The sequence below is a fragment of the Gorilla gorilla genome, chromosome 3 (genome assembly GCF_029281585.2).
Source record: "Gorilla gorilla gorilla isolate KB3781 chromosome 3, NHGRI_mGorGor1-v2.1_pri, whole genome shotgun sequence".
Lineage (NCBI taxonomy): Eukaryota > Metazoa > Chordata > Mammalia > Primates > Hominidae > Gorilla > Gorilla gorilla.
Genome location: NC_073227.2, coordinates 182,755,909 through 182,781,207, shown reverse-complemented (window position 1 = coordinate 182,781,207; position 25,299 = coordinate 182,755,909). Strand labels below are relative to the sequence as shown.

The following is a 25,299-nucleotide window of genomic DNA, read 5'->3' as shown; positions in this document are numbered from 1 at the left end:
TGTGAATATACTTACAGAATTAAATTAAAAGTGAGCATGAATAAGAGTGTATATTTTCAAGCTTACAAGATGGGACTGCCAATAGGTTTTTGCAGCATTTGTACAAATTAAGTATTTTTCTTTAAAAATCATTAGAAATGTTACATGGGGAAATGAACAGTTAATCTTTACGCTGAGTTCATAAACTCTTTCACAATTATAAGTATTTGTAAAAAGGTTCTGATTTAGTCAACATATTTATTTGCTATGAGATTTATAATAGCCGTTTTATCTCACAGATAAAATGCTGTTTCAGTGGGACAAAGTAAATACAAATAAATAAGCACTTGTATGGATAGAAGAGTGAGATTAAGTGTGAATTTCCAGGGAATGCCATGGTAATTAATCCTATTTAACATCAGAGAGTGTAAAGCATAATGATGTTTGTCCAGATCATCCCTTAGAGCAGAATGGACAACTATTTCATGCATTTAAATGCCCATAATTCTATCAGTAATACAAAATAAGGCAGCAGAAATCAGGTGTTTGACTTAGAATGACATTGTCAATGCCAGTGGGTGGATCTTAGTAGTATTGGCAATTTCCCTGCCATTAGCTAAAGATTTGAGAATAATAAGAGCAACAATGATCACTTAACAGAGAAAGATAAAGCCTGTAACTGTTGTTACATGCCCAGCTCAAAGCTACAATTACAAAATTAGTGCTCTCAATTGTACCTAGAAATGTTAGCAACTAGTTTCAGTTATTTTTTAAGCGCTGTTCATAACAAACACAAGGTAACTATAGTATTAACATTTAGGCTTTAAAATATTAAACATATTATTTGTAGTATCTTTAGATGGTCAAGATGCATTTAAAAACTTCGTATTCATGTTAAGAAAATCCTTGTGAGCCACGTAGGATACCTTAAAAATAAAATACTTTTCTTTCCGCCAGTGGTTTAATGAAAATAATGATCTCTCTTCAACTGGTCTTTCAAAAAAATTAAAGTTGGCTATATTGATTTTTTTTTAAATGTTATATTAGGCACTTTAGGAAACCTAAAAGAAAATGTAATTTTTTCCATTCAGTCTTTTTAAAAATACATCTCCAGGCCGGATGCAGTGGCTTACACCTGTAATCCCAGCACTTTGGGAGGCTGAGGCAGGTGGACAACCTGAAGTCAGGAGTTCAAGACCAGCCTGGCCAACATGGTAAAACCCCGTCTCTACTAAAAACACAAAAATTAGCTGGGCGTGGTGGCGGGAGCCTGTAGTCCCAGCTACTCGGGTGGCTGAGGCAGGAGAATTGCTTGAACCCAGGAGGCAAAGGTTGCAGTGAGCCGAGATCGCACCACTGCATTCCAGCCTGGACAACAAGAGTGAAACTCCCTCTCAAAAATAACAACAACAAAAATACATCTCTTGTAGGATAGCATTTGTTATATATAATTAAACACATGAAATGTGTAATATTAGTTATTAACTCTGTCCTTTCACATGATCTATTTTTTAGAGTACTGCTGATAATATGTAATTATCTCACTTAATAATTAGATTGCTGTTTCCAGTCATCGTCTCTAGAATAAAAACTCAATGAGAGCAGGGACTGTGACATTCTTATTAACTCACCTCCAGCACTTAGTATAGTTTTGGGCACATGTTGGTTGAAAATAAGGGAAAGGAAAGAGAGAGGGAAGAAAGGAAAAAGAAGAAAGGAAGAAAGGGGGGAGACAAGAAGCTGTTCAGACCAAGTAGCCTAAGAACTAACTTATATTGACTGTATGGGAGAAGCATACATCTAATACCCAGAAATGTACATTCTTCTTACCAAAGGGGTATGCTTATTTTCTTACCTTTAGTCTTTGAAGTAATGTACATATTACTTCAAATCAAATGGGCTTTCTTTTGATTAGAGGAGCACTGGGCACTGAGCATATGACTTCAACATGATCATGATTAGTTTGGGAAAAATATTTTTGCAAAGGATGGAGAAGAACTCAAATAACCAAAACATATGAATGGTACATTGCTCTATGAGTTCACAATTGCTATTTCTTGCCTGTCTCCACCAAAGAGAGTAAATAAGTGGACATAGAGCTAGAAGATCCTACTTTTCTGTCCTTCTCTCCCCTACACCCATAGCTTCATAGCCATGACTTGCCTTCACATTATCAAAATCAATCCCATGTCTTGTATATCTTCCATGAAAGTCAGCAAAACAATCTTGTACTTCCAAATCATCCCCTAATCCCAGAAATCTAACACCCATACCTCTCTATACTTGGGAGACAGTACCTTTACATCCACTTCTGGCACATTCAATTTTTCTTCTCATTTTTATTTATTTTTATATCACTTTTCATTCTATGGCAAAATATATATATTTACTACTGTATTTCTTTGCTCTTCCTTCACCAGAATATGAGTTTCATATGGGAAAGATTTTTGTCTATCTTGTTGTCTGCTGTATTTTCAGAGTTTTGGACAATGCCTGACACATATTAGGCAGTCTAAAAGGATTTGTTGAATGGATGATTGAGTTAGTGAGTGAAGGAGAATAGTAAAAACAGTAAAGAGAATAATTCATTTTGAGGACGGTCAAATTTTTTTATTGTTTGTTTTGGAACAAAAGAGAATACAGTACCAAGACAGTGAGTCATTCCTGATTTGTTACAGTCCTTGTGCAACTTTGACATTTCTATTACATTGAAGTTCAAAATGTACTCCCTGTTCCATGCTGTGTGTCTGAACTCCCCTGATGCCATCCATTCTGCTAATACTTCTATTTTTTCACACTGAACCAAACCATTGGAGGGCCCAAGATTCATATAACTTGACTTCTGATCAGTGAAAAAAAAAAGTGTAAAAGATTTTATTTTGATAGCCTTAAGGCTACCAAACTCCTTGAGGAGTTTACCAACTTTGGTAGGCTTGAGAAACATCCTCACCATTTTATCCGAGGTAACAAGTGAAAATATGATTGGTCTTTTTGACCAATCAAGATCATAAGATGGTATCTTGTTATCTCTTATACCACTTATACCACTTATTACCTCTTATATCATTTTATAAGAGGTAAAATGGTATGAGATAAAAAATAGCATGAGATAATGAAGTATCATCACAACATATTTGAATACGATATATTCAAATATATTTAGTGAATCTGACAGTGTCATGAATTGCTAGTTAAGAACTAACATGTGCCTTTTGAGAAGTCTACAGTATGTTTTTGGAATCAGTGTCAAACACTAAATGAAAGAAGTGCAAGGAACTATCAGAGCCCTACAAGTTTGGATCCCCTGTGCCAACGAGTGGTTACTGTGGACTGAGGAAGGAGGTCTACTTGTATAGTTTTTCATACTTTCTTTTTGACCATCAAATACTCATGACTGTAAAGCTATAAAAATTCTGGTATCTGGGAGGCGGACGTTGCAGTGAGCCGAGATGCGCCACTGCACTCTAGCCTGGGCGACAGAGCAAGACTCCGTCTCAAAACAATCAAACAAACAAAAACAAAAACAAACAAAAATTCTGGGTACCTAAACCACTTTTTCAATGCTGACTGAAATGTCCTATAAACACATAAAACATTATACATTAAATATGTGCCATTTTTATATCAATGATACCTCAACCACATATTCTCACTCACAGGTGGGAATTGAACAATGAGATCACGTGGACACAGGAAGGGGAATATCACACTCTGAGGACTGTGGTGGGGTGGGGGGAGGGGGGAGGGATAGCGTTGGGAGATATACCTAATGCTAGATGACGAGTTAGTGGGTGCAGCGCACCAGCATGGCACATGTATACATATGTAACTAACCTGCACAATGTGCACATGTACCCTAAAACTTAAAGTATAAAAAAAAATTTTGATAAAAGAAAAAAAAAACAAAATAAAATAAAATAAATTAAAAAAAAAAAGGTGAAAAAACAGAAAAGAAGAAAAGTCATAGGAAAGTACCTCCCTCATTAGTAAACACCAGAATGTGACAAAGCTTCCCCTCAGGACACATGAAGGAGAGAAATAATTACTAAGAATCATGTTTTAAGTGGGGTATTTCATTGACCCACTTAAATGAGATAAATGAGCAGACAAATATTTGAAATATTTAGAATAAGAAAATGAATCTACTTTGTCCTGTGCATGGATACGCTTCAGTATAGATGATAAGGGCTTAAAAAATAAGAAGTTTATTAGCCAGGACTGGCTTCTCAAGGTTACATGCATTAAAATGGCCTGCCCAGCTTAAGTTGTATCATCATGACCAAGTGAAGGCCAAGATCAAATCAAGATCAAACTAGTCTTATGCAAGAGCCAGTGATAAGTATAAAGTAGGAAGTCCAATATCTTGGTCTAATACATTAAGTTTGTAAAGTATTAAAACAGAAATAAACATGATACAGAAAATCACAAAAGGTTTTCCCCATCTTTGTGCTCATCTCTATTTACAAATAAATGAGAGACTAAAAGTCATTAAAATGTCTGAATAAAGCCTGGTGTCACTGCATCCTAAACATTACCACAATGCTAACATTGTACATATTTAGTGCATAGGGCGGTAGAATCGCGCACACTGCCCCTTCTCCCAGCCCCCGGGAAAAGTCAAAAGTCATTTTCTATGATCTAACCAATAACAAATGGAGAATGACTGAGAGCTCTGTTGCTTTCTAAATAGAAAAATTGTAATATATGTATTTTTATTAGGCTTATAGAAGAGATGGCTTCAGCGTTAGGTAATTTTGTTAATCCATCCAGCTGGACTGTGCAAAAGTTTAGGGCTTGCCATCTACAATTTCTATTTATATGAGTCAGTTAAACCAGATAAGATTTTGCCTTTTTTCTTCCTCAAGGTAACAAATAATCAGCTTAACCAATATAATTTTAACACTGGTACATACACAAAAATAAAGAACTCACTGAGTTGCAAAAGTTCTATTTAGCACTGCATGTGCTAACATTACATATCACTGCTTAGCTGACTAGAGAGGGTGCTGGAGGCTCCAGTGACCCAGATGCTTAGCTCCATTTTCAGAGTTATCTCCTCAGTCTATCTACACTCAGACATCATGAAACGTTCAACACAGGAGTGTTCCAAAAAAGGTGAAAAAATAGCTCAAAAGCATCTGAGGATCTTTAGAAAGTAGCATCACCAATCTGCCTTTGCTGTACTAAAGAAAGTCCAAGACATTCTGCTCCACCAAAAGAAACGATAATTCATTGTGAATGTGCAACCATAACATGCACGAGCCGATGTCTGGAAGTCTGCAGTGAATTATTTAAAGAAGCAATGCATTATGTAAAAATTACTATTTTTAATGTTAAATGATCACTTTTGAGTGTATGCTGTATGTTATGTCTTACACCTGACTCTGTCTGTGTGTGTGTGTGTGTGTGTAAATCTTCACATTCATTTTCTAATTGAGGAAAGTGTAAATGATTTGCCAGAAATTATTGAGGTATTAAATGGCATTGGCAGGTCCCGAACCCAGAGCCACCTGATTTTGAAGTCTTTGTTTTCTGATTATACCGCACCACCTTTAAAACAAACAAACCAACCAACCACTGTGACGCACAGCTTCAAGCAATATAAATCCCTGCCTTTGTATGTGAGAGAGTATGAAAAACCGTGGTCACAGCTATGCAGCTACCACAATAGAAATGTCTGAAAAATCTTGGGAAGCTCTGTTATATGACAAGAAATAGTCAAAATCAGTAGAGTACCAAAAAGCTGCAGCCGCAGTCCATAGACTAGAGCACAGACTAGAAAAGAAGTTTGATGATTTTCTTCACTCACGCCTGGATAGATTTTCATTATCAATCGGTGCATTAATTCTCTCTAGCTCCTGGAAACAGTCATTTGCTTAATAGCTCTTTTGTGACCAAGGGAATTCATGCACAATCCCAAATGACTTAACTTCCAGCTGGGGAGGAGTTCAGGCGGAGGAGAAAAAATAACCTAACTTCATTATTTTACAAATCATATGAGGAAGAAAGTCGGGACAAACTGTCTCACTATTTTTATTGGGAAAGACCACTGTTTTATTTTGACATAGGTCACCGAGACACAGGAGGCAATTTTCATGCAGAAGTATTTCCTTGAGTCAGTATAAATGGAGCAAAGAAAATGCATGAAATACAAAATGTTCTTTAAATGTTCAGATTTGTTGAGTTCCACTGTGAAACTTTTATATTAGAACGTTTGAACGAAATTGTAATTACCTATCTTAACATCATAACTTTATATCTTTGAAAAGGTTAAAAATGATTGTTCAGTAACTAAAAACCTGGATTTTTCCAAAATTGAGTTCTTTGCCCTGCTGCAGACATGAAATGATCTATTATGTGATTGTTACATATAATAAATTATATTATAGAAATGTTAAGACACAAATCTAAAGGTATGGTTATAATTTTCTTGTTAGGTGATAAAACAGGAAGAACTTGGCAAGGATCTCTTTGATTGTACTTTGTATGTTCTATTGAAATACGATGATTTTAATGCTGACAAGCACCTGGCTCTTGAAGAATTTTATAGAGCATTCCGTGAGTACAAGATTCATTCTCCAATTTCCCTTTGTTCTTTTTCCTGTTGCTTTACACAATATGGTCTATTTGCTTGCTCTCATAGTACAAGCTGTTTCTTAAGAAAAATTATATAATTTAGTGAATTTAAGTTGCAAGTTGTATTGAAACATATGAAAAAGCTAAGGGATTCAGTAGTTCTGAAATGAACAGTTAGAAATATTTGATAACCACGAATATCATCAATTCTCATTGATTATAGTTTAAGACATTAGTTCCTCAATGCTGCTTTCAAGGTTATTTTAGAGCAGGAGGAGCTTTTGACTAGTTGTCACCATGTATCAAAAACAATTATTTACACACTCAAATATTTTAACTTCATTGGGAAACCAAAATGGATTAACAGATGTAGTTTGAGTGTATTTGAAGGGCAATGATTGGCATTAGAATGAAGAGTTATATTTTTATTAAGGTATTTTGGAAAAATTGATACATGTTTGAATTGCCGAAGTGTGTCTTCAGAGTGACTAAATGTTGTTTTTTAGAACAGAGTCATAAAGATGACTTGATTAACCAAAATTACTTATCAGGTTATTCTTTAAAAATAATTCAAAGAGGCCACTAATGGGTGCCTTACGCCTGTAATCCCGGCACTTTGGGAGGCTGAGGTGGGTGGATCACCTGAGGTCAGGAGTTCAAGACCAGCCTGGCTAACATGGTGAAACCTCTTCTCTACTAAACATACAAAAAGTAGCTGAGTGTGGTGCTGCATGCCTGTAATCCCAGCTACTCAGGAGGCTGAGGCCGGAGAATCACTTGAACCCGGGGGCGGAGGTTGCAGTGAGCCAAGATGGCGCCATTGCAGTCCAGCCTGGGTGACAGAGCAAGACTCCATGGCAATAATATTAATAATACTAGTAAAATAATTGAAAGAGAAAGGACTAAGAAACAATAAACAAAAAACAAGGATTTAGGAGCTACGTGTAAAAGAAAGAAAGACAAAGTAAATTTATTAGTTGGTATTAGAAAATCACCAAAGAAGGAAAATTAAACAGGATTCAGTTTAATTCAGAACTTGAAACCAAAATTTCTATTTTTTTCAGAAAAGATAGGAAGTAGAATATGTACTTGTGTAAAAAGGTCTTTTTTGAATTATGCCCCTGACTTTTAGCCATTTATCAGCTGTCTGATGTTGGAGAAGTTATTTAAATGTATTTTTCTTCTTAAAAATTCATGTAAATAAAGATAATTTTCTTACTGCATGATAATTTTTATTAAAACACTGTATTATATTTTATGTGATAATTTAAGCAAAATAATGTATGAAAAATGTTGTAGCTTATAAATTTTTAAATCACGATAAAAATACGCTCTTTGGATGTGGTTAAGTTGTATTTTCACTTTAAGTTACTAGGCAGAATGCAACACAGGATGATCCGGTAAACTGTTAGTTCTTTAGAAGGGTGTTGTTAGATTAGGTACTTTTCAAAAATGATAAAATGAAAGCAGCATTGGCAGGGCGCAGTGGCTCATGCCTGTAATCCCAGCACTTTGGGAGGCTGAGGTGGGCGGATCACCTAAGGCCAGCCTGGACAACATGGAGAAACCCCATCTCTACTAAAAATACAAAAATTAGTCGGGCGTGGTGGCAGGCGCCTGTAATCCCAGCTACTCGAGAGGCTGAGGCAGGAGAATCGCTTGAACCCAGGAGGCAAAGGTTGAAGTGAGCCAAGATCACGCAATTGCACTCCAGCCTAAACAACAGAGTGAGACTCTGTCTCCAAAAAATAAAAAATTAAAAAGAACACAGCATTATTATTCTACTTTATATGAAGGAGGTGAAATACACAGAAATTAACAAATAGGTGGCTGAGTTTCTAATCAAACTCATATTGACCTAATTGTGAAGTCTATGTGTTTTTCCCTATGCTTCCTGCTGTGGTGGGCATTCTTTTGTGTGCTCGTGGTGGCAAGGTAACAGGGAGAAAATGTGGTTTGTCAGGGAAAAACTTATGTTTACATATAATAATGTGTGTGTGTGTGTGTGTGTGCATATGTCGGTATGAATGATACTATCATATAAGATAGAAGGAAATAGGTGTTATTTACAAAGCCTACAAAATATTAAGTAAGTTGAAAATACGATATTTAGTTTTGGAAATCAGGGATACCTTATGAAGGTGGTGGAAATTAAATAACTAAATTAATCTTAAGGACAAGTGAATTTAAACTTTTGGAGATGAGCAAAGGGTAGTAGACAGAAAGAATAACATATCTAAAAAGTCAGATAGTTGACATATTAGGGCATTTAGGAAAACCTGGTCCAACTGCATTATCTGTTGCAACCTGAAATTTTATGAAAATGTAGAAATTATTTTGGGCATTTTACTAAATAGTTTTAACAAATAAGCAGTCTAATCTCCTAACCACTACCTCCATCTCTCAATAGAAAGATACATAGACTTGACTAACAGAAGTAGGCAAATTCTACAGCCATGCTTGGAAATAATTTCAATCGTATATAGTTTACACAGCATCAACAAGAGTATTAAATGGATATGTTTGTGTAAGATATTTATTCAAAATACAGTTATTGTTCGTGGTGCAATAGTGGAAGAGAAACAATAGAAATATGTGAATGAGTAATCTGTTATTTTTATGATAGCCAGCAAAGACACTGAAAAGCAATCCCTGGCCCTATCAGTAAAAATAATTTTGCCTAAAATACTACTGCTTGCACCTGTCAAGGGGAAAAATAGTACTGCGTTTGGGATGTAATTTGATGTTGCTAAAAAAACAAGGTACATCAGTGCATCATCCTTATAAATAACATTTTACAAGTCAGAAATCTAAATAATCAATAAAAAGTTTTAATAAAGATATAGTAAAACAGATTACACATAAAAGTACTAGGGAATATTGAATTTGGATAGAAGGCAATATATGTGGGTTTCATTAACTATTAGAAAGTAGTATGTTAAAAATTTTATGGAAGTTGTTTGTAGTAAATACAATGAATTTAGTGAATATAGTAATGATTCTGCCATTAGGTCAAATTTATGTATAATACAAAAGGTCTACATTTTTAATAGCCATAAAGAGATGTTAGTTGGGTAATGAAATTGCTTGGCAATCAGCAATCATGAGATTATTTTTTCTTTTTAGATAATCAAAACTATCCTATAACAATGATAAAATGTTGTTCACAACATCATTTAGTGGAAATAATGTTTTTTCTAAGTAATGCTGCAATTACAGGAAATATTTTCATATTCTTTTTGGTGTCACCAAGCAAACTTCTTGTAAGGTATTACATTTTCAGTGCTTCACCCTTATTTAAACTAGGCGTCAAGCTATATAATGATCCCTCAGAGATACAGAACTGACCTGTGTGGATTGTATCTGCATTAGTGAGAAGATATTTATACTTTAATGAGAATTATAAATACTTATCTATTTCTTTATCTCTCTCCATAAAATTACCTGATAATTAAATCCACTTGGGTTTTGTGAAGTTTAGTGACAGGCTTTGTATAATGACATGATTTTAGAAAACTGTAAAATACTAAGGTATCATGAATAAAAAATGTATAACACTAATGGGAAAAGAAATCTGTTCAAAAATCATGTATTATGTACCTTTGTGTATAGGGTGTTGTGATGGTCAAAGCTACTTACAAAGATAGGTTTCCTTTCCCCTAGGAATATATAATCTCAGACAGACAGTGATCAAAATGACAGATGTATTAAGACTAAAAAGGAACCATTTTTCCACATCCAGGATGCATTCCTCCACATACTTTATAAAAAGAAGCTCAGAAAGCTAGAAAAGCCTTAAGTGAATATCCAGAGGGATAAACTAAGGCAGAAGAAGTTAGAAACCTATCATGATTCATTAATTGTTTTCTGGTCGATACAAAGGTAAACAGATTTCTTGAGTTCCAGGTTCTTTCTCTCTGCCATGGTATAAAATGGAAGATAGTAAAGGGTAATCCGCAAACAGGAAAAAGTTAATGGTAAAAAAAAATAGCATATTATCAAGTGTTTTTATATTATTGCAGTGTTATTACAGTAGACATAACGTGTTTTTCAAAAATACCTTTTTTCTTTGTGGATTAGATAAATTATTTTAATATTTTACCATAGGTATTGAATGGTCAATTATTTAATTTTTCTTCATAATTTTTAGTATTGTTAATAATTTGATTTTTACTAACATATTTAAAGTAAATCCTTATTGTGTACTTAAAGTATTTCATATCATGCCTTGTCTGATTAACAGACTTGGAAAGCTATTTAATAGGATCCAATAAATAATAAGTTTAGTGACATACTTTTGAATACAGAGAGGAAATACCAAATTCTCTGGTAAGGTGGTATACATCCTTCACCCTGGATTTTGTTGTCATGAGTATATTCAGTAAAGTGTGTTCATTTTCCAGGACAAAAGTTTCTCGTAGAATTTAAAATGAGTTAATAGTGCTATTATTCTATACCAAGTGCTAAATATTTCATTGTCTTCCAATTTAAATTTAATCAAATTATAACATTAAGTATGATTTGCATGGAATACTATACTTCTGATTTAAATCTGTCAGTAAATATAAGCGATTTGCCATCAGACAAGATAACCATACACTAATTGAGGCATTTAACTTCAGAAATGATGCTCAAATAAATGTCTTTATTTGCTTAGGTTATGAAACTCAATTGAAATGATGAAGTGATGTTATATGCTTATTGATTTTAGAAATGAGTTACTTCATTTAGAGTTTCTAGATAACCAAGAATGGTATAAATGACTTCCCAGAGATAGAATTTTTGTTCTGAAACTGCTTCCTATGTACTTCATTTCCTGAGTTAGATAATAAATTACTTTGACTGTAGTACTAAACCTTAAAATTGTGTGAAATTTTATGAGGAGTATGAACTTTTAAAACTGTATGAGACGTTCTGGTAAATGTGATAGATTTTTGAAGTGTTATTAAACTGTTCTAAGTTGTAGCTCCCAAAACCATATACATATATATGTAGTTTAAGATGTGTATGTATTTTTGTGTGTTCAACTTCTAATGTTACACTTTTAAAAATTTCTATTAATTCAACATGATCTTTATATGTACAAATATCCAAAAGAAGGTATGTTTCTAGCAGGCATAAAAATAATTAAGTTTTTGTCAGTAAAACACATCAACTGTGAACATCATATTAACACTAATTGTGTAATAGCTCTATTGTTCTTTAAAAGAGGTAACTATGATTCTAAAATTCTAAAATATTAAAAAAATTTAAAATCACCTAATTATTAACTTTTATATTGAAAATGTCACCACTCTATATGAAACAGCTCTTTTTTTTTTTTTTTTTTTTTTTTTTTTTTTTTAATTGAGACGGTGTCTTGCTCTGTCGCCCAGGCTGGAGTGCAGTGGCGCGATCTCAGCTCACTGCAAGCTCCGCCTCCCGGGTTCACACCATTCTCCTGCCTCAGCCTCCGGAGTAGCTGGGACTACAGGCGCCAGCCGCCATACCCGGCTAATTTTTTGCATTTTTAGTAGAGAGGGGGTTTCACCGTGATAGCCAGGACGGTCTCGATCTCCCGACCTCGTGATCCACCCGCCTCGGCCTCCCAAAGTTCTGGGATTGCAGGCGTGAGCCACTGCGCCTGGCTGAAACAGTTCTTAATGCAATATAGATTTGATAATGACATTATGGGGAAAATAGAACTCATTTTCCAGGGAAAGCAGAACTGCTACACTAAAATATTACTTATTGAAAGCTTCTAATAATTAGAACAATAAAAATGAATATTACATTAGCATTCATAGATATTAGATCATTAGTATATAAAAACCTTTGTTTGAGAAAAATAGCAGAGTTTAGTGAACAAAATTAAGAATGTTGCACTAATATAGGCTAAAAGTGATGACGGGGCCAGAACCAAAGAAGCAACAGTAAAAATGCAGGAATGTGGCCATATCTGCGAAATAACTTCTGAACAGAATTAACTTGAATTGGTGAGTGATTACATATACATGACAGGGAGAGGACTTGAGTCAAGGATAATGCCCAGATTTCTAGCTTGCCTACTAAGGTGAATGGTGTTTCTGTTTATTAAAGCAGGGGTCACGGGAAGAGATGCAAATTTAGGGAAAGACTTTGAGTTCAATTTTGGAAATGTTGGTATATTTTTAAAAAATACACAAACTTCTGTTTGGAGAATATTGTGGTTCAAGTAGATGACCTCAGCCAGAAATAAAGATAGGGAATATATAGGTAGAAACTGAAGATCTGTCAGAAGGTTGGGTCATTCAAGATGAGCAAGTAAAGAGAGAAAGAATGAGCAAAAGTGGAGGACTTCAGAACCGTCTTAGTGGATATCATAACAAAATATGTTAGACAGGCGGCTTCAACAATGGAAATTCATTTCTCATAGTTCTTGAGATGGGGAAGTCTAGCATCAAGGTACCAGCCAATGCAGTGTCTGGTGAGGGCTGTCTTCCTGGCTTACAAACAAATGCCCGCCTTCTTGCTGCGTTGTCACCAAAGAGAGAGAACGCTGTCTGGTGTCTCATATTATAAGGACAAAAAACCTATCAGATTAGGACTCACCCTAAAGACCTCATTAAACCTTAACGTTATTTTAGGCCCTATCTCCAAATATAGTCACATTGAGGGTTAGGGCATTAACATATGAAGTTGGAGGAGACACAATTCAGTCCATACCAGAATTAAAACTGAAATGCATTTTAACAGGTGGTGTCCAAAGCAGGGCACCACCATGACATTTTACTAAGGAAGAATTGATGAACATTTTTCAAAGCTGAATCCAAGGGAAAAAAAAGTGAAGTCTTCTTGGCCACTAGGTTTGGCAGAAAGGAACTTACTAGTAACTCTGGTCATGAGACTTTCAATATAGATGTAAGGGCAGAAGCAAAAGTGCTGATGATTGAGAGGTTGGATGTAAGAAAACTGAAAAATAATAATGCTGGATAAAGAAGCAGAACATATAAGCATCCATCAAGTATGAATATATTTAGATAAAATACAAAACAGCTAAAACTCCTCTATGGTTTTAGAATTAATATGATGGTAGCCTTTGTGAGAAAGGAAAAGGAATGGGATGGAAACATCAGGTCATCTCTGGTGCTGGAAACATTCTATCTATCTATCTATCTATCTATCTATCTATCTATCTATCTATCTATCTATCCGTCCATCTATCATCTGTCTATATTTAACATCTATAGTGGTTTCACAGGCATCCTTACTTTGTTCAAGTGTACTGATTTATACATCATAATGTGTCACTATTTTGTATCTCTGCTATTTGAAAAATAAAACAACAAAGTTTACCAGAGCAACTGAATTCACCTCTGGCCTAGAGCTCATGAATTATCTCTGAGAGACTAAACCTTGCATTCGAACACAAAGGCATTGATAATTCTAAGCTTACCTTGATTTGGGAATCATTGTGTTAGATAATGTTATAGCTACTATAAAATAATCCCATATATACAGATCATTATAATATGAAACCTTGCAGCAACTTAATCACCTGACATATTTGGAGAATAATTCCTCTATTACATGCTAGCATTACAAAATTAATAATGTGCATTTTAGTTTGTATGATCATCCTTTTTTTTTCTTTTTTTTTTTTTGAGACAAGTTCTCCCTCTGTCACCCAGGCTGGAGTGCAGTGACACTATCATAGCTCACTGCAGCCTTGAGCTCCTGGGCTCAAGCAATCCTCCCCTTTCACCCTCCAAAGTAGTTAAGACTACAAGAGTGTGCCACCTCATTTGGCTAATTTATTTATTTATTTTTTTAGTAGAGATGGGACTTTGCTATGTTGCCCAGCCTGGTCTCAAACTCTTACCTTCAAGTGAGCCTCCCAAAGTGCTGGGATTACAAGTGTGAGTCCCTGTGCCAGGGCTGATTATAAAACATTTTATGTTAGAATTCATAGCTATCCCCTGGCTATTTTGGGAAATACCACTCAGCACCATTTCATTGCTTTCTAGTCTGTGTTGCTGTTGCTATACGGGTTCTTAGGGAAAGGATTTTCCAAAATGATTGCTGAGACCCAGACTATAGACATGTATTCAAAAAGGAGTTTTTTGCTCCTAAACATAGTAAATTATTTTTATACACCAAGTGTAATGGAAAGAGAGAAAGAGAAGCAATACCAATTTAAACTGTATTTTTTTTAAGTCTTAGGTTTTTCCCATGGTAAAATAACTCCGTCCTTCATTTTGTCCTTTAATCTCCCATTTGTAAGATTACCTTAATGGGATACCACTATTGTGCCTTTAGGTTCTTTTTTTCACCTATAGTATCTGGCATTCTTCACACTCTGCTCTCTAACTGGTACATTTTGCTTGCTAACATAATGATTTTTAATCCTAAAAGCAGACACAATTAGACAGTTCAAGTGAAACATTTATCATATTTATTTCTTAAAGTATTTGCTTTTTTTGTCATACAAATATTAATAGAGTAAGGTCTTTTCTGACTCTAAGTGTAATTGCAGTGCAATAAAATGAGAATTGACCAATCATTCTTATTTTCCACACTGTACCATATATTGTCAGTCATAACTTAGTGCATCTAACCTAAAATTTCTTTCCACTGATTACAGTATAGTAATCTTAGGTAGGATTTGCCTAAGGATTATGTTTTTCAGATCTTTTTAGATTCCACATATAAGTGAGACCATACAGTTAATTTTTTAAAATGCAAATGAATATCATCTTTTAATGGCTGCCATTGTTTGAAAATCATAATTTTTAAAATTATGAAGGTAACACTCTATTTATTATCATGCCCAAACTATCACTTTTATACTTAGAGAAGCACTGTCTAATGAAACATAATATAAACAAAAAATGCTGGCCATCCTAATATTTTGAAATTTTCTAGCAGTCACATTAAAAAAAGAAAAATCAGGCAAAATTGATTTTAATAACATTTTATTTACTTAAACACATCCAAAATATTATTATCATACCAATATGAGCATTAAGTGTATATTATTCATTCTTTTTTCTTACCAAGTCTTTGAAACCTGGTGTATATTTTACATTATTGCAGTGCAGCATATCTCAATTAGATAAGCCAAATGCTCAATAGCCACATGTAGTTAATTACTGGCTACCCTCTTGGACAGTGTAACATTACAATGTCAAATTATAATGACTTCTCTATCTAAAATTTTATTCCAAGTATTTTAAATATGAATTTAAGTGCAAATTCCATTTGTACATAAATCACATGGTGTGAACTTTGTATTAATATTTATTTTTCAGAAATTCAAAAAAAATATACTAAAATGAATGTGATTTCATCTAAGGGACAAACATACTTGTATATATTCTCAACATAAATAGAATATTTACTTTAGAAAGAGTTACATCAAATGTATTTATCGTATTGTATTTTTTGGATTCAGAGATGTGTTTGTCACATGGATATATGCTGTAATGGTGGGGACAGGGCTTCTAATGTACCTGTTACCCAAAGGGAAGATTTTACCAAATAAGTAATTTTTCAACTCTCACTCCCCTCACACCCTCCCTTTTTTGGAGTCCCCAGAGCCTATTATTATTATTTATTTATTTATTTATTTATTTTGACGGAGTCTTGCTCTGTCGCCCAGGCTGGAGTGCAGTGGCACGATCTTGGCTCACTGCAAGCTCCGCCTGTCGGGTTCACCCCATTCTCCTGCCTCAGCCTCCCGAGTAGCTGGGACTACAGGCCCCCGCCACCACGCCCGGCTATTGTATTTTTAGTAGAGATGGGGTTTCACCGTGTTAGCTAGGATGGTCTTGATCTCCTGACCTCGTGATCCGCCCGCCTCGGCCTCCCGAAGTGCTGGGATTACAGGCGTGAGCACCGCGCCGGGCCTATTATCTTTCTCTTTATGTCCATGTGTATCCATTGTTTAGCTCTCACTTATAAATGAGAACATGTGATACATGATTTTCTGCTTCTGTGTTAGTTTGCTTATGATAATGGCATCCAACTTCATCCATGTTGCTGCAGAGGACTTGATTTCATTCATTTTTATGAAATACTGCATAGTATTTCATGGTATATATGTACCACATTTTTTTAAATCCAGTCAACCATTGGAGGACACTCAGGTTGACTCCATGACTTTGCTATTGTGAATAGTGCTGCAATAAACATAGGAATGCAGGTGTCTTTTCAATATAATGATTTCCTTTCTTTTGGGTAGATAGATACCCAGTAGTGGGGTTGATGGGTCAAATGGTAGTTCTACTTTTAGTTCTTTGAGGTATCTCCATACTGCTTTCCATAGTGGTTGAACTAATTTACATCCCCACCAACACTGTATAAGTGTTCCCTTTCCTCTGCATCCATGCCAACATCTGTTGTTTTTTGACTTTTTAGTAATAGCCATTCTGACTGGTGTAAGATGGTATTTTATTGTGGTTTTAATTTGCATTTATCCGATGCTTAGTGATGTTAAACATTTTTTCATGTATTTTTTTTTGCCACTTGTATGTCTTCTTTTGAGAAACATTTTTCATGTCCTTTGTCGAGTTCAATAAAATGTATTTAATGCCACCATACATAAGTGTTTTTCAAATGCCCTTATTGATGGTCATTTAATCATACATCTTCTGTCCATAGTTAGTACCTTAAAAATAGCTTTTCTAATTTTTAAAATAATCTTATTTTAGTAACTAATGACTCATGTCTTTGCTTTCCTTAAAAGAAATTCACCAATTGTGTAAGTCTTTTCATGTGAGATACTGTTCAGTCTGAGAAAAAAAAAAAAAAAAAAACGTGTTTCCCCTTTGCATTATTTCAGTCCAGCAACTAACAGTGAAACAGCTTTAGGGAGCTTGTACAACCTTATATACCACATGGATTAATGTTTTACCTTCCACGTTTTGAAGTTTTACAAATAGCTCTAGAATATTGTTACCTCTGAGAACTCTAGGGAAATTACTATGATACATGGAATGTAATAATTATTTAAAGGTTTGAAAAATGCTAAAAAACTTTTTCAGGGTCATCACAGTAAAAATAAATATATGTACATATGTACATATTTATGTTTAAAAAGGTATGTGCAAAATACTTTAACACGTCTTATAGTAATTCAGTGCATGATACTTTTTGTGGCAATTTCTTTTATAGGTATTTCAAAAACAGTAACAAATCTGTTTTTAACATTTTTACAAGGAACAGAATAAATTGTTAATGCACATCCATCTTTATACTTTTATACAAGTAATTAGTTTGATGGTTATTAGCTATTTATTGCATGTATGCCTGATACCACTCATTAGTACTCATCAATGTTTTGATTGTTTTATTCAATTTTGTTAAATAACAAAGTTGAATTTCTTAAGGATATTATATTATACATTCTTTTTTAATTTATAACCTACCTCTATCCATATAGTGTTAGCACCATCTACCATTGTTATCATCCTTAGTAAATTTGGAAATAATTTTTAAATGATAAAAAGTAAATTTATGTTAAATTTCCAATATATATTTGTTATATCCTTAGGTAACAATTAAAAATAGATTGAAGTTAAATAAACATCAACAAATATAGAAACAATGTGTGTACACTAAGTGCTGTGTAGCTGCCTGAGTGAGGATTATGTTAGGGCCTGAGTGCTGCATATCATCTGCAATGCACTCATTGTAAAATGTGTTCTTCCTAGTGGGAACTGTTGCTATAACAAGGAAGGAAACTACAGTAAACTTGTTACTAATCATTCAAGTAAGGTAAACAGACCCTAGTTGTTGCCCCGACCATATGGGACAAACAAAAAGCATCTATGTTTAAAGCTTTACAGAAGTTGCAGATTACAAATCACATTGAGAGGATATGCACATTTGCAGGTACCGTCTAGAGAACTTTGCAAGATTACCCTCTTTCTTTTCAGTGTTGCTTAATTAACATTAATGATAATAACACTTTATTGAATAGACAAGTAAATCAGACATTTTAGTATATGGCATATTGTACTTGTCTACTCCAAAAGAAGGAAACTTTTCAAATAAAAAATACACAAAGTATGTTGGAAAGGTGGGGAGAGATAGAGAGAAAAAAGAGACTGAAGAGAGAAGAAAGCCAGGCAAAGAAGAATAAATGTGGTATATTTTATGTAAGTATTTTGTAGTTTAAAATTTGTCAGCTGTGCAATGATTCACTTATGTAATTTTACCTATTTAGATTAGTATTTCAAGCCACATTTAATTTCATAGTCAACAATCAACATTTGTTATGTTCTTATTACATGAGATTATTAAGGCTAGTTACTACAAATACAAAAATGGATGAGAAATCTTTTCTGTTATTTGGGAAATTAAACAGTAAAAGGCAATTACAATATAGTATCTCAAGGGGCAATGGAAAAAGACCACCCACAGGGATGAATTCTAAACAGAGATAACTTTTGAATTACATACGCCACTGAACAAGAGTCCTTGGGGACAACATCTAAGAGGACAGGTGCTTTCTGCTATGGGGGGCCCATCAGCAAAGCCAAAAGTGTGGGAAATTGCAAGCATTTGGGGGACTGGGGGAGACAAAAGTGCAAACTAGAAATTAGTGAAAAAAGAGGCTTAGGAGGAAGGGGTTAGAGTTTGAAACTTAGTGAACATAATAATGAGAAATTGGATAATTCATGTAGGTATAGGCAAGACACCAGAAGTGATACAGGGATTGTCATTTACATTTGAGAGATAATGTATGAAACTGAATGCAAAATGCCTTAAGAAATAAGATGAGAAGCAGAAAGAAATGTAGATAGTGCAATCAGTGGTATTTTGGGGTCAATGATTTCATTTTCAAGAACTCTGCTATCATGTTGATGTCACATTGGTAACCTGAAATTGGCCCATGGTGGGAACCTTTACAGCACAGATACTGTCCAATGCTACAGTTAAGCCCCTTACCCCAACCCATTACCACCACAGCTTAGAGAGCTGGCTTGTAAACATTCACTAACTCAGGCTGCAATTCTCTAAGTGATAAGTTTTGAGGGCTTGAACAAGGGCAGTTGGGTAAATCAGAAGTTATGGATTTAAGGAATATTAGGGGAAAAGATCCAACAAAATTGGTGATGGATAAGGCTAACAATTTCTAGAAAAGATTCTTAGAATATTTATATTGTGCAATCCAAAATAAATTCAAAGTTAGTAATAATCCTGTCAACAAATTTGTTGTGACTTTTGAGGATGCACCTAAATAAATTGGTGACAACTTCAAACCTAAAATTAAAAAAAATTACATTATCTCCAGAAATTTTATTTAACAATGTATTGTAGCAAAAATAATTTATATATGTGATGGGATAGATTTTGGTAAATAAAATAATTTCTGATGAATTTGTTAAAAGCTTTCTGAGCTACTCAAGGATAAAAAATTGAACTTGTCTAAAGTTTTAAAGTTAAAATTTAACATTTGTTTTTTACTGATGAAAAACTTAGATTAAAAGAATATCAAAGTTAGTTGAGCAAACTAAATATTCGAGCCTGTCGTCATGTTTAATGGTGTATGTACGACTCATATTTCCATTGACCATAATTCATTTTATTATAATCATATTTTATAAGAACTATCTATATTAGCATTCTGAAAATGACATAGGTGACAGCTCAACATGTTTTTATGATTACATATTTGCTAGGATATATAAAATGGTAACATTTCTGAGATCAGGAATTTATCTTATTGCTACAATGAGTGAGTTTTTTTTTTACTTATAGTTTGACGCATTTCCTTTAGAAAGAATATAATTTTCGTGGAGCCCCATCAAAAGTGTAGGTCCTTTTCCTGCTCTTTGTAGACATTTTACACTCAACTAAAACTGTGTAATTAAATATTTTAACATCTTTTAAATATGTTTAAACAACAGGTGAAAATGCTATATACACCACTGCCTATTTATTGCACTGTTGTTATCACTCCATATTAAACAAATTTATCCTAATATGATGTTAGAAAAAGATTTTGTATTGGCACTGTGTTTATGGTATTTATTTCTAAGAAAGTAGCACATTTTTCTATATAGTTACAGATGTACAAAATAAACAATGCCAGTAAAAGATTTTTATATGAGATCACACTGCCTCTTTCATCTGTGTTTTCTAATCCTTTGAGGTGTACGAATATTTTTAAATGTTGATTTCAAACTGAACTCATCAAGTTACTTACTTGCTGAAATATTAGAATATTTAAGGGCTTTTTTAATTGTTTATGGAGATAGTGGGACTTATCAGCTTCAATCAAGATTGTTTCCCCAAAGCCAGGCTATATTATCACTGTGTTTATTTTTTTGTTGTTGTTTTTTTTTATTTATTTATTTTGCCTTTTTAGGAAAGTATTTCTTTTTTTTTTTTCCTCCGGAAACTACTCACTTTTGCTTCTGGATCCGATAAAGCAGAATAAATTGATCTGAGATTTCCTATCCCTAAAACTAATTTTATAATTTGTATTACATGGCCTTTTACCATTTTTCAATGCGTAGACAGCTACTGAAAAACTACTAATACCTGAAAGCATTAAAATTTGGTTCTATATTATGTAACTGTCATCACATAAATAAAATATCAGTTAGGAAATTGTCTTCACATTTGCATGATAATATAATTCTAAAAGTATTAGTTTGAACCAAAAAAAAAAAAAGGTTTCTGAACAATTTTATCAGGCTTTTCCTCTGACTTTAGCTGAGACATGATTTCAGGGTGTTGAGAACTGATCTATGCCAATTTGGTCATTAAGAGCCATTAAGTTCCTTTTAGTGACTATTAGAGACTTTAGATAGTTAGCAGTGGATGAATTCCTTGTCACATCCCCAACAGAAACTGCTTCTGCTGCCAGGTGGTATTATATGAATATTTATATATGGTAGAATTAGGTGTAAGACTTGCCTTTCTCATTTACCACACCTTCGTAAATGTATAGACATAAAATTAGGGAAAGATGTATACCACTATTGGTGCTAAGCCATCTTATAGTAAGTCATAGAGAATATAATTCAACATCATAACAATGTGAGGATGGTACAACTCATCTCAGCTTTGGCTTTACCAGTTCACTGGGCCCTGAAATCTATGTATAAGTGTTGAACGTATAATTATATCATAATCATACATTTGTAGTGCAGATAGATTTCTTAAGTTAGCTGGATGGGAGCCTCAGAGAATGTTACTGTCCAAAAAAGTCGTCATAGTGATGTGCTCATTCCTTATGCATCCCTGACCATACATACGTTCTTGCTTGTAGTGTGCACAAAGCATCTATCTTTGAAAAAAACAGGATGATTTAAAAAAAAAAACACCTTCTGTTGTTCATGTTCTTGTAATAGTGTTAGAATTTGCAACTGGTTGAGCATAAATGATTAAATGTTTCTGAACTTGTCAGCAATCTAGCAAGTAAACTCACATATTGAATTCTACTAGAAGGAAGAGTGCAAGCATATTTGAATCTAAAAATTCTGCTACATTTTGTTTAAAATAGGTTTCAGCTAAAACACGATTGCAGATGCAACTGCATAATTCTTCCTGTTGAAAACTTGTGAAGCTTATTATACTCATCTCTCAGCTTAAAATGATCTGTGAATACATAATTTTATAACCAAAGTATATTTATATTATTTTTAAATTTGTAAGCATTTCTGATCTATGCCAATTTTTTATTTGTAAGCATTTTATGGAGAAAGAAGCTGCAAATGTGGCAGATTTAAAATATATCTGCAAGACTTAGTATTGTTAAAATAACAATACCATTCAATGTAATCTACAGATTAAATGCAATCCCTATCAATATCCTAATAGTGTTTTTTCAGAAATAGAAAAAAAAAACTAAAGTTCATATGGAATCGCATGGAGTCTTACATAGCCAAAACAATCTTGACAAAAGAAAAGCAAAGATGGAGGGGATCTCATTCTTTCTTATTTTAAAGCTTAGTACAAAGCCACTAAAATCAAAACAGTATGGTACTGGCACTAAAACATATGTAGACCAATGGAATGGAATAGAAGATAAAAGAGATTCTAGAAATAAACCTTCCTATACATTGTCTAACAGTTTTCAACAAGAGTCCCAAAACCATTCAATGGAGAAATAACAGTCTTTTCAACAACTAGTGCTGGGAAAACTGAATATCCATTTGCCTCCAAAACCAAAAACAAAACCCTTAAAAATAGATCAATGACCAAAAAGTAAGAGCTGAATCTATAAAAGTCAGAAGAAAACATAGGAGGAACTCTTCATAACATTGGCTTTGGTAATGTTTTATGGGCTACAACAACAAAAACACAGGTGACAAAATAAAATATAGATACATTAGACTTCGTCAAAATTTAGAACTTTCATGCATCAAAGAACACTATCAACAGAGTGAGAAGACCACCCAAGGAATGGTAGAAAACTGCAAATCATCTACATAACAGATTAATATAAAAATTGGCAAGGTAGTTGGATAGATGTTTTTATTCAAAGATATACGAATATCTTCATTTTATATATTTAAAGATACATCAATATATTCTTTGAATGTACTTTTTGGTCATCTACCAAAGAAGATGGCCATCGGCTTTTATTTTTATTTTTTCTATTTCTGCACAAACACCATTAGGATATTTTAGGATATTGGAAATAGGTTTCCACTAAAATATGATGGCAGATGCAACTGCATAATTGTTCATGTTGAAAAGTTGTGAATCTTATCATACTCATCCACTAGTCTCTTCAACCCATCCTTGGCCCACTGGACACTCTCACATGGATTCTCTTCTGGCGCGTCACTGCCATTTGTTCAAACCTAAACTCACTGTTTGCCACATGTCAAAGGCTACTCATATTTCTGTTTTTCTAACTGAGAGCATTACATTACACTATTTATACCCAGTTGCTACAGCAATAATAATATTTAAAAAAATTCTCTCCCTTGCCTTCATTTCTGGAGGAATGAAAAGTACATCTTGAATCTTTCCCCTAAACAATTTGAAAACTGGTCCCCTCTCTCTGTCCTCAATATGAGTCTTCATAGTTCAGCCCAGCATCATTTCTAGATAATAATGCAGCTTTGTACATGATCCCGCTGCATTCATTGTTGTTGACTCTTAATCCAGTCCCTTTACAGGGCAGCAAGAATATCCTTCCTAAAATGCAAAGCTCAACCTGAAATCATTTTAATGGTCCTTCAGTCCCCTCAGGATATCAAATGGACCCTTCTTAACAAGTTCGTCTCTCAAATAACTAGTAGTTTATTTCCTCCGTTGTTTTATTTGCATTGTTTTTTTCTTTTTTTTTACTCACAAACTACAAGCTTGCTATACCAAAGTATTATCCAAAAATGCCACATTCCTTCTTGCTTCTTGATCTTTGTACCAGCAGTTTACTCACCTTAAGTCATAACACTAACTCACACTTACCTAAATAAGACACATTCTTCCTTCTTATTTCATGTCCTTTCTAGTCTCTAGGCTGTGTTTAATGGACTTGCCTAGATATTCTTATTAAAAAATCATACTTCTTGGGCAATGTGGTGAAACCCCGTCTCTACTAAAATACAAAAAATTAGTCTGGCATGGCAGTGTGTTCCTGTAGTCCCAGCTACTCAGGGGGCTGAGGCAGGAGAATTGCTTGAAACCGGGAGGCGAAGGTTGCAGTGCCAAGATCACGCCACTGCGTTCCAGCCTGGGCGACAGAGTGAGACTCCACCTCCCAAAAAAAAAAAAAAATCATACTTCTCCACTCCATCACTTACCATAGTCTTTTGTAATTTCCTGTGTATTTTGCTTCATTCTTCATTAGGTTGGAGGATTCCTTAGATCTGGAATGCAACCTATATTCACTCTTATTTGCTCCCATAATAAATTTCTACCTTGGCTTAAAGCAACACTAAGTTATTAACTTAGAGGCCTTTAGGTCAGAAATAAGGTAAAAAATCAAGGATTCAGTACCAGGGCTGCGTTCAGCTTCTAGAGGCCACCACAGAATTACTTGGCTCAACCCTCTGCCTTTAAAACCAGTAACATTGTGCCAAGTCTTCCTAAAACCACTATCTTTCCAGTTCTCTTCCTTCTGCTGCCCTCTTTCACTTTTAAGGACACTTAGGATTACATTTGACCCACCTAAACAATCCAGAATAATCTCTCCATCTGAAGGTCAGTTAATTAGCTGTCTTAATTCTATCTGGTAAATTTAATTCTCCTTTGCCCTGTAACTGCCGTTTACAAAGATTCTGTGGACATATTTTGGTGGGGGTCATTATTCTTCCTACCACACTGCTATGGTCTGAATGTGTTTGTCTCCACCAGATTCGTATGTTGAAACTTGATTATCAGTGTGATGACAATAGGAGACAGGTCTTTTGGAAGGTGATTAGATCGTGTGGCAGAACCCTTATGAATGGGATTAGTGCCCATTTTAAGGAAGTCCCAGAGAGCTGCTTTGCTGCTGTCATGTGAGAAGACATTGAGAAGGAGCATCTATGAACCAGGAAGTGGGCCCTCACCAGATGCTGAATATGTCAGCACCTTGATCTTGGAATCTGCAGCCTCCAGAGCTTTGGGAAATAAATTTCTGTTGTTTATAAGCTTCCCCATTTATGGTGTGTTGTTACCGCAGCCCAACAGACTAAGACATACACTATTTGAGTACATAATATGATCCAAATACCTGTTTTATGAATGAAACAACAATCACTGAATTCCAAAATACGTCAAATTTATAAGTGTAAAACTTAATGTGTGTTCAATATCTATGAAAATTATTGC

The 25,299-nt window shown here is 34.3% G+C and overlaps 1 protein-coding gene across 4 annotated transcripts in view; it reads left to right on the top strand.

Annotated features, from left to right (window-relative positions):
• The window catches only part of FSTL5 (follistatin like 5), an 807,335-nt gene that overhangs the window by 427,799 nt on the left and 354,237 nt on the right, over window positions 1-25,299 (top strand). For all 4 annotated transcript variants that reach the window (XM_055384072.2, XM_055384069.2, XM_019026097.4 and 1 more), the window contains one exon: window positions 6,417-6,537. In XM_055384072.2, the coding sequence (XP_055240047.1) occupies window positions 6,417-6,537 (121 nt within the window). The remainder of the gene's footprint in view (window positions 1-6,416; window positions 6,538-25,299) is intronic.